The sequence below is a fragment of the Labrus mixtus genome, chromosome 9 (genome assembly GCF_963584025.1).
Source record: "Labrus mixtus chromosome 9, fLabMix1.1, whole genome shotgun sequence".
In the NCBI taxonomy this organism is placed as follows: domain Eukaryota; kingdom Metazoa; phylum Chordata; class Actinopteri; order Labriformes; family Labridae; genus Labrus; species Labrus mixtus.
In genome coordinates, this window is record NC_083620.1 from 11,726,211 (window position 1) to 11,739,854 (window position 13,644).

The 13,644-nt window shown below is 39.1% G+C and overlaps 1 protein-coding gene across 1 annotated transcript in view; it reads right to left on the bottom strand.

Annotated features, from left to right (window-relative positions):
* si (sucrase-isomaltase) overlaps window positions 1-13,644 on the bottom strand; it is a 67,909-nt gene that overhangs the window by 18,419 nt on the left and 35,846 nt on the right. Inside the window, exons 28-40 of the mRNA XM_061046260.1 lie at window positions 11,325-11,493; window positions 7,264-7,360; window positions 6,537-6,649; window positions 6,127-6,252; window positions 4,932-5,060; window positions 4,650-4,763; window positions 4,456-4,518; window positions 4,138-4,254; window positions 3,955-4,045; window positions 3,699-3,837; window positions 2,738-2,871; window positions 2,525-2,559; window positions 1,824-1,940 (exon numbers count right to left, since the gene is read on the bottom strand). Of these exons, the coding sequence (XP_060902243.1) occupies window positions 1,824-1,940; window positions 2,525-2,559; window positions 2,738-2,871; window positions 3,699-3,837; window positions 3,955-4,045; window positions 4,138-4,254; window positions 4,456-4,518; window positions 4,650-4,763; window positions 4,932-5,060; window positions 6,127-6,252; window positions 6,537-6,649; window positions 7,264-7,360; window positions 11,325-11,493 (1,444 nt within the window). The remainder of the gene's footprint in view (window positions 1-1,823; window positions 1,941-2,524; window positions 2,560-2,737; window positions 2,872-3,698; window positions 3,838-3,954; window positions 4,046-4,137; window positions 4,255-4,455; window positions 4,519-4,649; window positions 4,764-4,931; window positions 5,061-6,126; window positions 6,253-6,536; window positions 6,650-7,263; window positions 7,361-11,324; window positions 11,494-13,644) is intronic.

A 13,644-nucleotide genomic window follows, 5' to 3' on the forward strand; every position in this document is an offset into this window, starting at 1 on the left:
CCGGACTGGCATTATTGGATTTCTCAGATGTGTTCCAATGCTGGAAAAGGTCACCGCTGGAATGAATGCCACCAACACTACAGCAGCTAACAGGTCTATCTTTTTGTGTTTGTGTATATCAGACACAGATCGGAGAGAGGCAGGTAGAGAAGGCAGCTTACTGATTTTTTTTTTTTCAAACACTAGGACACTAAGTAAATGTATTTCCTTTGTAGCCACAGAACATGCTACATTAAGCAATATAGGGCATCTATTTAGCTTCAATCAGGCCAAGCTTGATGTCAATTGAAAGTACAATATGTAGAATTGTAAGAGAATTTTACACTAGAATATTTAGATTAATAAAAAATGTTAGATTTTTTTTGTTGAGTTATTACATTACTACAATTACTAAATATTTAAAAGGTTATCAAACGCAATCCATTAAATTATCTATGTAATGGGGCGTGTCTTGTTGTGACAGCCGCCATGACAGACACAAAATGTTTATTGTTGCTGTGGAAACGCTTGATGTTACGTCAAAGACCCCTACATAAGCAAGTACGAACTGCTACTGCTGCTGTGATAAAAATGTGTAAACAAAACCTGGATACATTAAATAGTCAGTAAACATTACATCACGCCAACCTATCAATCAGGTCAGTTACGCCCCTAACTATGTCGAACATGTATCGTTCATAAAATCTAAACAGATGCGTTATAAAAAAAAAAAATCACCCCCTGTACAGTGTGTTGGTCGAGACATGGACTAATCATTCCAATATTTGTACCAGGCTGTAAACGTGTTAATTTCTGCTGTGAAAACTGGCATTTTTGAACGGGTGTGTATGTGACTTCCGGGCCTCTTGGAGCCAGCCTCAAGCGGACCCTCGACAAACTGCAGGATTTTGCATTACCGCTGTGGCTTCATTTTTAAACACTGGAGGTTGCCACTTGGGGTTGGAGTAGCAGAGATAATCACTCCCATGATTCCTCGCCAGCCTCAACATCATCTTTTGTGATTCTTTTATTGAAAGCCCCCCCGGCGGCAGAATTGACATATTGTGTGTTTAAGACCCAAGGAAACAATACTCAAACCTTTTTAAAGTATTGTCTCCTCCATTTCTGTATGTGAATACAAATATGTATTTCTGGATGCAACAATTGTACAGATTTTAAATTAAGTCATTCTCTTGCTTAAATGCAACAGATTTCTTAGAATTTACCGTATACTTCCTCTTCATGGGATCAAATGGTTCATTCACATTGAATAACATTTACTTCAAACATAGAAAACTCTTATAGAAAAAAAACATCTTTATTCAAAATATCATGTATTCTATTCTTTGGTATATTTGATTATAGGGTTAGATGTCTGATCTTTTAGGGAGAATAAAACACAATGTCACCTATATAAAGTGAATTCCTTTGATCCTCTGTTTTCTTGTTTATTATTCTTTAACCAATTCCAGTTTTAAAATGGTACGGTAGTAAAAGGGGAGATCATTTCTATCTTTATTTTGATCTGAGGTTATACTGGAACCTTCTGAGGAAGTCAGAAATCTGATGCTTGCAGCCAGTTTTGTATGTTGCTTCTGTGTTCTGAGGAATGACAGAAGCAAGAATGTTCTTTGACCTGTGGGTGCACCTGAAGCGATTTCCTGGAAATATCCAGTACGCATGAATGAACAAAAGACACTGTGGAATTTTTTCATGAAGCAGAGTTTGCCCTCTGCATTAAACAAAAATATCTACAACGAAGAGCAAAAAAGGAATTTAAGTTGATTTACCCTCAGTCCGTCACCATGTGTGTTTTATTTTTTCTCAGTTTTGAATCCACTCACCGGGAAACCCTTGCCATTGTGGTTGCGTGCATATGGATAGAAGGCACCCAGCTGCATCCAGCGCAGACACATCTCATACTCAGCTGGGTTAAAGAAGCCACAGATGTCTGCCCCAGTCTGGAAAAAAAAGGGATATGCAAAGAGTGTGTGTGAGACACAGAGCCAACAGAATAGAAAAATGGTGGCTTCATTACATCTTGCTGGGAATTAGGACACTGTCACACTACTTTTGTAGCAGGGATCAAGTTTCGGAAGTGTCCTTGAGCATGACACTGCAAGAGTGAGGGATGCTTATCTGACCCTGTGGCTGCACTCAGGGCATTGAAATGGTTTAAAATACAAGGATCGATACAGTGTTTTATTAGCAGGCTGAGGAGAAGAAACATGGCAGTATGTGAATGAGGATGAGATGACATAAAAAAGACGTCGAGGCAAACAAGCCAAGACACTTCAGAAGTTACATTAATAACTACTCAATTAACAAGACTCTCTTTTCGATCACGATACACTTCTGCTGGGCCTCTTGGTTGGGTCGGGGCTTGTAATGACATGCCTCACATTGTATCTCAAGATGTCCTTTGATCAAAGGGTCTTACAAACAAAATAACATCACTCAGACTGCTGTAATCTACTTAGCGAGGACAAGGTCACATCAATAAGATTATGCGTCGTCAAAACCGAGATCAGATGATGTTACTTACGTAAGGGATGCCAAACAGACTGAACTCCATCATGCCTGCAGAACAAAAGGGAGATTGGGTGTCATGCCAGATTAAAGATTCCTTTCTAAATGACATTTGGTTGGCATGACCCTTATCGTGTGAGATTACTGGTCTCAGTGCAGACTGCCATCATGAAACATCAGAATCCAGTTGTATTTCATATTTATCTGTGCAGTAAGTGTGTATATCTACCTATAATGGATTTGTAAAGCTGGTCCCAGCCGGCATAGTTGTCTCCAAGCCAGTGTCCGGCCCATTTGCCGCTGGAGGGGTAAGTGGACCTGGTCACCACAATGCCTCTTTTACCCGTCACATCCAGCACGGCGCTGCACACGCAAGAGTGAATCGGGGATTTATGATGCATATAGAAACAACACAAAGGCGTACACAAACTAGCAACCAGTAGAATGTAAAAAGTATATCCCCTCCCTTAAATTAAGTGCATTCAATATAGAAGTGGACAAGCTGATCAATTGGGATTGTTAAATTCAGCCCGGTGCTAAAATGAAACAATTCCTAAGACAAAGCACCTAGGCACGAGGCCCAAAGGTGCTAAGCGTTCACAGGCTTTTCTGTTAGCTCAACTCTGCAATCTGTCCTCCCTGCGGTGAGTGGAAAATTCCCCCGCAAGGACCAATGTACTCCAACATTGGTGATTATTTATTTAAAGTTTTGATGAGGCTGTATTTCTGTGGATAGCTGAAATGTATCTGTTCTGTATTCCCTGTAGCTATATTTTACTCCCCAAATGCATTTGCAATAATAGTTCCTGCGCTTCCTGTTCTCTTTCCTCTTCACCAACATCTAATTTGACTGTGTTCTAAAAATGTAGGGCTGCGATTATCATGCTAATTAGTTTTTGTATTGCCTCCTGAACCAGACTAAATTTGGACAAACTAATTTCTTTAGGATCATGCACATCTGCCTGATTACAACTCTTATTCAATGTCCTTTTTTTTACACCAAAAACCTCTACATCTGTGTTGGTTCATATGAATTTTGTTTCTATTTGTGCATGTTAAAATAAAGAGAATACCTGCCCTTTTGATGGTGATATAATTATTTCTTTGAGTATAAAATTCCAGTATCTAAAGTCTAGACTTTTTCAAAAATGCTGAGCAGGACAGCATAAACAACATACATAATCACTTACTCATATGTGGGCTTGGTGTGTGACCAGCCGTAGAGGTTGTGGACGTCATAGTGTCTGACTCTCTTTCCATCACTGAGAATCTGCTCGCTGTTCATGCACAGAGTCTTGTGCTTTAAGCCAAGATGTTTAGACTCCAGGGCTTTTGGACAAAAGCACAATAAACAGTCACAATGAATTATTTTAAAGCACACTCCTACTGTTGCTTTATAATACAATGAGGAGGACAAACAAGAGGAATGGTGTGATTGTGTCTTACGTGGCATATATGGAGGGAACTCCAGGAGTTGATTGCCAAGGCACTTCTCTCCCACTGTGCCATGGACAAAACTGGCAGGCTCATTCATGTCCTACAGACAAAGACAAAGAATAGGTGATGTAAGCCTGGCAACGAGGAAAAAAAGTTCACCTTTATGGAATCATTTGCATTTGGTTCACTCACAATCCAGAGGCCATCAAATTTTGTGACATTATGATAGAAATCCTTGATCTCTCTGTGCCACCACTCTGCTGTTGTATTGCGGAAGAAGTCGGGGAATGCGGTGTATGCCCTGTATTTCTAGGGATGGGAAGGTAAAAAAAAAAAGAAAAGTCAACAACCTTAACAAGACCAAAAGATGCCACAAATAAATGTATTCTCTTCTCTTCTCTTCTTTAATGATGACATGTTAGTCAATGCAGATTCTGTCTGTGCACAGTTGTAATTGGGAATACTTTCTGATATGTAATGGTATATGGTTATTACGGAAAATTATTTTACCTCTACTTGGCTATCCCAGTCCAGAGATTCATCCACTGTGATATTGGGAAAATCTGGCCAGACCTGCAAAAACATAGAAAGGATCATACCAGCAAAAGTGATATTTTGCCTTCTTCTTATTTTGAGTCAATTCAATTTCGTCAATTTCTTTAAATGTATTTTTACACCATTCCCCAATATTTATGCCCTCTTACCTTCCCCCACACAATGTCATTACTGAGCTCTTTGGGCCATTTGATGAAGACATCCGCAGCTTGACCTCTCTCAAAGGCAGGGTAATCTGTCTCATTGCCCGAGATGGCTGGATCCTGGAATATTCAACAACATCCTCTGCTATAATCGTCTACTACATGTATAGTAGTAAAAAGTGGCAGTGATATAACATTCTGTCTGTGTCATATTTTGCTCGCATTGGTTTTCGGCCATGGAGTACCAAATCACGTCAGTATGAATAGTTTATGGTAAAGTAGCATTACCAGAATGAAGATGAACCTCATGCCTTCTTTCCTCATGGTGTCAACCAGGGCAGGAAGTCCTTCAAACTCCGGGTCCAGGACAAAGTCAAGCTGGCGGTCCAAGTAGTCAATGTCTGCATACTGCACATCCTACAGCAGACATGTTAAATCCTTAATTAAGACTTTTTTTTAATTATCAAGACCAGAAGCAAACATAATTTAACCCACACGTTTAAGTGGGACAGACAGAAATATATACTTGTATAGGTCCTCTATTTGTGCTATCCCTCCTATTTGTTAGCTTGTAAAGCTAGCTGATTTGTAGCCTTGGTAAGTAGATTTCATTTGTGTCAGTAATACAGGAAACTTTTTGGCTGGCATCAGCTCCTTGCAGTTATGGGTTCTGTAAACACCATTCATTTGATTATTGTTGGATATTCTTATGTTCTATGCTGCATGATGCTTTGTGGAGACTCTGTTTCCACATGAAGCATAGTGCCATGGTCAGATATTTAACTTTGTCTCGAGCTTTGACTCAACATGAAGCTCAGATTTCCCTGTCAGAGAGCTGTATTGTTTTGTACAACTGGAAATGTCTAGAGGCTGCAAAACAATGGAATGGATCTAAAATGGAATTATAGGTCACATTGCATCTGCTTTAAGTGGATGTATCCAGTGTAATCCTTGAAGTCATGTCTCCGTTTTGCTTCATCCCAATAACTTCCTTTATTTGATTTTGATTCATGCAGTTACTGTCCGCATACAACAAATCACATTATTATGAATATGGGCAGATACTGGAAAAAGCAAAGTCCATTCCACTGAGTGCATCAAAAGAACATTAACTCTTTCCCCGCCATTGACGAAGAGCTTTCAGATATTTGTTCAAACTAATTAAAGCAAAATAGCAATAAATACATGAAGAAAACATTGGATGTGTAAGCAGTACCAACATTGATTCCAGTAATATGTGTTATGTTGTCACATCTGTGAATTTTGACAAACTTTTCACAAAATGATAATTTCAACAGACAGTTACAAATGGATCTATTTGTTCCAGAGAGTTATTTGACAGTTGAGATTTGAATATGTGATGTCATGAAATGTGTCATAGACCTTTAATTTAAATGGGAAAACTTAAGGTGTAACAGTAAACAAAAAGTAAAAAATTATTCATCTTGAGTCCTGACATTTAAAAAAAAGTCTGGGAACTTACATAGGGTATACCCGCTGCCACCATATCTCTGTATAGATCTGCAATCTCTTGGTCATTGGCGTAACCATAGCGACAAAGCTGGAACCCAAGGGACCAATAGGCAGGTAAAACAGGTCGTCCAATCAGCTGTTAAGAAGAAAAACAAACAAGGAAGTCAAAACAGTTCAGCATAGAAAAAAGTTGTTCTGCCAGAAAACGGGACAGCGTCCATAAAGTGTTTGTTTGATTGTGTGTGTGTGTGTGTGTGTGTGTGTGTGTGTGTGTTTAGATAGGCTAAATGAGAGAGCGCAATGAAGCGAGGAACTCCCAGCTGCTGCAGTCCATCAACAGCGGCCCAGGGCCAGACACAAAACACACACGAATGCATGCAGTTGCACACACAAACAGATCAAAAGTCCGAGGAAACTTACCGCAGTGTACTGTTGCACCACAACCTCAGGCGTGGGTCCGAGGACCATGTAGAAATCCAGGATGCCTCCCAGAGTCCTGTATGTTAAGGCTGGAGTAGGCTGGAAAGTCACATCTGGAAAATATGATGTTTATGTCACTCAGTGGTTTATATGTAGGTGGTGTGTGTATGTGTACTGGGAGGGAGGGAAACATGGGCTTAAACATTTGTTTCTCCCCAACACATATTTAATATGAGCTCTATTTATCTGGTTGCAGTCAATACAAAACAAAAAAAAATTATAAAAAAAAAAAACAGCAAAATATGACCAAAGCACTTCTGACACTTTATTGTTCATCTGGTAGTGAAATAGCTTTTTGAGGGATACTGGCACAGCATCAGTATTTCTGCTCATGAAAAAAGAGAATATACCAGTATGTTTATAGATGTGTACACAGTTTGTATTGATGTTCATTATGCAAACACAACAACATGAAGATGAGCAGAGTGTTCTTGCTGCAATGTGTTGACCTTATATAAGACTCCCTATCAAAGGACATGTGCTGGAAACATGCAAAAATGGCCCTGTTCATTAATAAATAAGATTCTGTTTACATGTGTGTTTGTTTGTGTGTGAGGATTGTTGGTTTCATTTGCATAATATGGGGTATGTGCATCAACTGGCAATCCATGTTTATGTCTCAGCATGATGTGGGTGCTTTGGTTGTTTGTGCGTGTGTCTCTCTTACCCATTGCATTGCTGTTGAGGAGCAGCACACCGTGAGCATCAGTAGTGTTCTCAAGGCCCATATAGAAGGGATGCACTCCATAGCAATTCATCTTGTACTGTAGCAGAGAGACAGGGAGCAGGAATGAAAGAGGAGCAGTGACTGTTGGTTAAATGACGGGTTTGTTCTGAGATTTGTTGTGTTTGTTTATGCGCCAATTTGTTAATTCATGAGGATTTTCTTTACACCTGAAAAGGCATTTCTCATCGGGGTTTTCGAGTATGACAACAACACAGCTACACTGCGCTTGCTCCCAACGCTCTCAACATAACACAAAAGTTCTCCAAAAACAGGAAAAGTTTTTCCTGCAACCATCCTCTATGCAAATGGATGTGCACTGACTAAAAAAAAAAAAAATCGACTTCATATTTTAGTTACAAAGCATCCTTACAAATAACAAAAAAATGTCCCAGCTTTGGTTTGAAGACCTCAAAAGTGGGACGTTATTTTGGGATATAAGTTGCTTCTGGATACTAAAATATAATCAGAATGTTCTGAATGTTGCAGCAGAGCATTAAAATAAACGGCAGCTCTGCTTTGTTGTGCTCTGCACCACATTGCTCCCGCTGCTTCGGTGGCGGTGTATGAATGGATTAGTGTTGTACTTACTCTCTGATGTACGTCGCTTTGGATAAAAGCGTCTGCTAAGTGAATTGTAGAATTGTAGAAATATAAACTGCAGGCCCTCGAATTTCGGAATCCTATTTTTTTTGACAATTTATCAAAGGTTAATAAACACCTGTCTTACAGAGATGCAAGTTTTGAACTGCTTGGATTTGTGTTTTGCATGCACACACAGCTTTGTAGTTCGGTAACACTTCCTGTTATTAGTGAAACGGATCAGTTTACGGTTCAGATTTTTGTCACAAATTTTTGGATTGTATCTGACAGAAAAATTTTATATATTTATAATATAACTGTTCTACTCAAAATGAATTTTAACAGCACTACAATGCAAAATGTATCTCTTTTTGTCTTAATGATAGAGTGCACCCTCATTTTTTCCCCCTTGTATTCCATACATTGCTTCAATTTCAATAAAAGTTATACAAGCAGTTAAATAAACCCAAACTCCCTTTTTATCAAAGAACAACGATCTGTAATATTAAACTGCACCATGTCCATAACAGTGTTTGATACACCACATCATGGACAATGACTCAACAAACAAAACAGAAATCTTTCTGTAAATAATAGGTTTGCTGTAATCGACAGAAACCTTTAAATATATTTTTGTCGCATGAGCCTTGACATATTTAAATAATGTGGAAGTCCTGAAACAGTTATACACATATTATTACAATGTAAAAATGACACATGTCTGACGTGGGGATAACTTCTTTTTCAGGTAAAACATTGCTTGGCCAATATGAGAACCACCATTTGATTGCAAAAGCAGTCATTCATTTTCTACATGCTACAAAATTGTTTTCAAGAATCTAAAGTTATGCTTTGTAGAATGACTTAGTTCCCGTCTACCTGTGAAGTGCAGTATTACGCCTAGAAAAGCGTCTAAAAAATTATAAGAAGAAGAAGAAGAAGAAGAAGAAGACATATTTAAACATGTAAGACACACACACACATACACACACACACACACACACACACACACACACACACACACAGTTCATTTAGATGTGTGCCTGTGCACTGTGCAGAGCATGGTCTGCAAGTCAGACACTCAGGGGACCATGCATTTTAGGAACTACATCTTCAGTTTTTGGACAAACACAGCACTCTGTAACAGATTTTGTTTGGCTTAATTTACAGCTACAGACTTCAACAGGCTGGTGCATGATAAACATGGAGCTACTCCACTGATTGTTTTCACACACATCCACCAGCTGATACCTGAATGGTAAACACAGACACTGCTGTGAGATGAGAACCAGAAAAATCTAAGCAGCATTTGATACAAAGTAACCATACACAATGAAATATCAATGCAGATCTCCATGGGACCTACACACACCATCCAAACTCTGCCTTTGTTTCGCTGGGACTCTGCAAAGGGATTTAGTTGCAGTAGAGTACACCATGTTGAAAAACTGACGGATCAGCACTTCTGCCTTTGTAACAATATATTACCCGGTTGTGAGGAGCTTGAGCATGTGCACTTTATGATTGCTCTTCTGCAGTGTGAGGGTCCCATCGTGTCCTTCAGTGTTTAGACGAGTATGGAACCCGACAGACTGGGCTACGAGGAACAGATAGAAAGGTGGCGGGGGACAGGAGACCTGCCACTTTCAGATGTCAAAGTCCTGTAAAGAAAACTCACGGGCACGTCACACTCCATCAGCCTCTTGCTCTTCTGGTTCATGAGAAGTGGTTAAACCATAATACAATGGCTCTGAGGACACGCTTGGGATGTTGGAATGCGTGCCTTTCTTCGTGAGTGCATATGTCCTTGTGGCGCGGATGCATGGTGCTATGGCCTGACTTGAGAAGAAGAAAGGTCACTGGCTCGTCCACAAACACAGAGTGACAGGTCTCTCTAAGGCTCTGTTTAGACAATCATGATAAAAACGCACATGGACTGTAGCAGCCCAATAATGCAAACTTACACGTCATGACAAAAAATATCCCCTACATTGTGTACAACAAAGTCACATTTTCCTCAACTATGAAGGTTTTGAAAGCCAACCATAGCTTTCTTTTATGTCGCTGCAGTTGTGTGTACACATGTAATCCCAATTTATACTTCCACTAGTCAAATTCACATTTACAAAAAACTCTCTCAAAGTCAGTCTCCTTCCACTGAAACATTTAAGCCATTCCAGCTATTTTTATTTATTTAATTTTATTTGTAAAGGGGCCATGTAGAATAATAAACATACATGTTGCCATTCGATGCACTGTAGAGTTAGCGTATAGCTAGTTTACATCTGCAGTCCCTCGACCTTCATTCCAATAGATGGCATCCATTCATGTCTTGGCTTGAGTTTGAGGCGTCATTGATAGAACTGACAGCGCCTTCATTAATCAAGTCTCTGCCTTCAGTGAGGACAGCTGTTCAGAGGTGTTTGAACTATGACCTTAGCCTAGCTGGTAGGTATTTATTTTACCAATAGTCTCATTAGCACACGCTGATTATCCCTAAATTTGTGGAACATACAACACCATTCAGCTGCCTCAGAGTGCAGGTTGATGTGGTACACACTAATATAATGGGATTGATTAAAACTTGATTTAAGTTACTTTACAAGAAATGCAAAACCTTAAAATATATATGATGACGTTACTCTTTGAACAATGTCACTTCAAGTTTCTGCTCTTCTTTGTTGAAGTTTAGAAAAAGCCAATCACAAAATGATTTTACATCCTGAACTATATCAAAAACTTTGTAAAAAACGGTGTCTATGTCATCCTCCCCTATGATCCATCTGCTCTGTATTTTTTTAAAACTAATTTTCCTCCACTTTTCCCTATATCTCACCCTCGCTCTAATTCCCTTGCTCTCCGAGGGGGCCCCGTAACACTTGTCTGAACCCTGTGGAGCCGTCTTGACAGCTCAGCAATTAGGCTCAATAATGCTGATGCAGGTGGAAACATCATCCTGTCTGGCCTTGACACCAGCAGGGAAAACATGATGACACTCCATAACCGCCGCTCACATCAAGAGCAACACATCAAAGTGACACCGATGTGAGAAAGACAAGTTTCCATACCGAGCAAGCGAGGTTGTTTACAAGTCACCTCTGCAGTCTCTGGAGGGTCTGACGTTAAAGACATCCACTGCAGGGTGCTCTGCTTCATATGCCGTAACAAGCTCAAAATTGGCTTTGATGGAACATGCCAATGCTTTCAAAGGAAGCTATGCTGTAAACAATAATTTAGCTCAAAGTCAAGTTTCATCTATTGAAATCCTTACCAGTCAAACATCTTTTCAAACAGATGAGATGCCGGTAATCTTTGCGTCAACAGTGTGAAGTAACAGGTAATTTAGATGTGCCGTGCTCATGTTTGTGTGTGTATGATGACTGTGTGTGAAGTCTCAGTGTGTGCTTAAGTGCGATACTTACACCAGGAGGCTGGTCCTTGGAGAACATGCCCCAGGTGTGATAGTTCAGGTCGTGTTTGTAGGTGGGATGCTCTGTCTCTCCAAAGCCATAGACAAACTCAGATGACAGTCGAGTTGACACTTGGATGAACATGTCTGAGAATGTGAAACCTGGCACAGACGAGTCCCAACTGTGGAAAGCGACGGAGGATTAAATCAGTGAGAGATGACGAGAGAACGGTGGGGGTGAAGGGAATTATTGTCAGAGAAGGTTATTCACAACATGTTTGACACAAATAAGCATAGTAGGAACTGCAGGCATCCCTTCAATATACTTAATAAATTTTAATTAGCAACATTTCAACTGAGACTTCTAAAATATAAAAAAAAAAAAAAAAAAAAAAACACGGAAAGCTTAACGACAAAATAATGTCAGCCTGGCTTGAAGATATGCTTTGAAAGGACTCAGATGCTCGGCTGCTTCGTGTGACATCATCGTGACTGCTCAACAAGAGGAAGCTACTTTAGGCGCTGATACATGGGCCGACTTTTCTGAGCATATCTGAATGGGTAACAGTGCCAGAAGAGTTGACTCAGCATTGTTTATTTAATCATCATGAAGATGAAAACACTATCTCGCATGGTAATAGTTAAATAGAATGTTTACCCCAGGTCTAATGTTATTGCTTGATAATGGGAGCATCTACAGTATATTGCCCAAAATACACTTTAAGTCTCTGCCCTTCAGGGGACAATTAAAGGGACAATAAGACAGGTTCGCATTGTGCTTATGGGAAAAAAATGTTTTCGCATGGAATAGACATACATTTTTCTTAATAATTATGAAACTTTATCATGTGATTTTTTCAACCTTTATTTAACCAGAAGAATCGATGTGTTGTTTAAATGTACTTTATCAGGCAAATGGAGGCAACAGTACAAACAATAAACTATTACAAAGATGTCCACATCAAAATGTAATTAAATTCTGTATTTTAATATGATTACCTTAAAGAATTGTCATGATTTGTTCTCATATATTTTGTTTATTTCAATGTTTAGATTTCATTTCCTGTTTGATTTTGTATCTTTCTCCCTTCCTGTCGCTTGTTTACCCGTGTGAATATTTTGCATTGCTTTGTTTCCAGGTTTAGTCTTTAGTGTTTCCTGTTTTATTTTGTCATTTCTTATCTTCCTGTCCATTTGTGTATTGTTACTGTCACATTCTTGAGTTATTTGTGTGTCTTTAGTGTTTCCTGTTTTATTTTGTAGTTCATGTCCCTAGTTTTTTCCTTGCTGGTCTTACTTTCTCCCTTTGTCTGGTTTCCCTCCCTTTTGATTGCCCTGATTGTCTTCACCTGTGTTATTAGTCTCACCTGTGTCGTTAGGCTCACCTGTGTCTATTTAGTTCCAGTCTCCCTTTACGTCTTGTTGTCAGTTCATTTCTTCAAACTGCTCCTGTGATACGTCTCTTACCTCCCAGTGATTTCTCGTGCCTCATTTTGGACTTTTGAAAAGTAAGCCTTAATATTCCTTTTGTTTAAATTAATATATTAGTTTTTGTTATCTGCAATTCAAGGTTCAAGGGTTTTGTGTTAAGGGTTTCTGTATTGGGATCTAGAAAGGTAAATTGGTTGTGCAGACAGGAGATTCAATTTTCCAATTGATACATACTGTAAAAGGCATAACAATACAAATTCAAGGTGAAAAAGACCAGACAGAATACATTAAAACAAGCATCGTAGATTACATCAGGTCATGGCACAGTCCTTACAGACAACCCACCCGAAAGTCTAAAATAATCTGGCACAGTTAAAGTGCATCATCCTGTGCTAGCTTTATTAAGTAGTGCTACAGCTGCAGGTACGAAAGTGTTCCTGTAGAGTTTTGTTCTCCCCTTAGGAGCAACAAACCAACAGCCAGAGTGCAGAAGCTGAAACTTCCCATTTAAGGGTTCAGAATGATTGGCTCCAGTTATTTTATTTTTCCAGAACCTGACAGGAATTTTGAATTAACTGGTCCATGAGACTATAAATAGTCTCATTCAAAAATTCAATTAATTTCTAGAATGTGTTCCAAAAGACCCTTAACCTCATTTAAAAAAAAATCTGCTTTGTATGATTACGTATGACTTGTGCTCAATAGATGTGACATATTTTGAGAGCTATCATTCTTTAGGGCTGATAAATTCATTATTTTTTCTTTGTTAAAATCAGAATGATCCACGTTTCCAATAGATAAAGTATTGTCCTGTTGAAAGTCAATGCGTCCTAGAGGAAGGAAAGTTTACTAAAAGACAGATGAAAACTGTCTGAACTAACTGAAAACGGCATCAATGACCC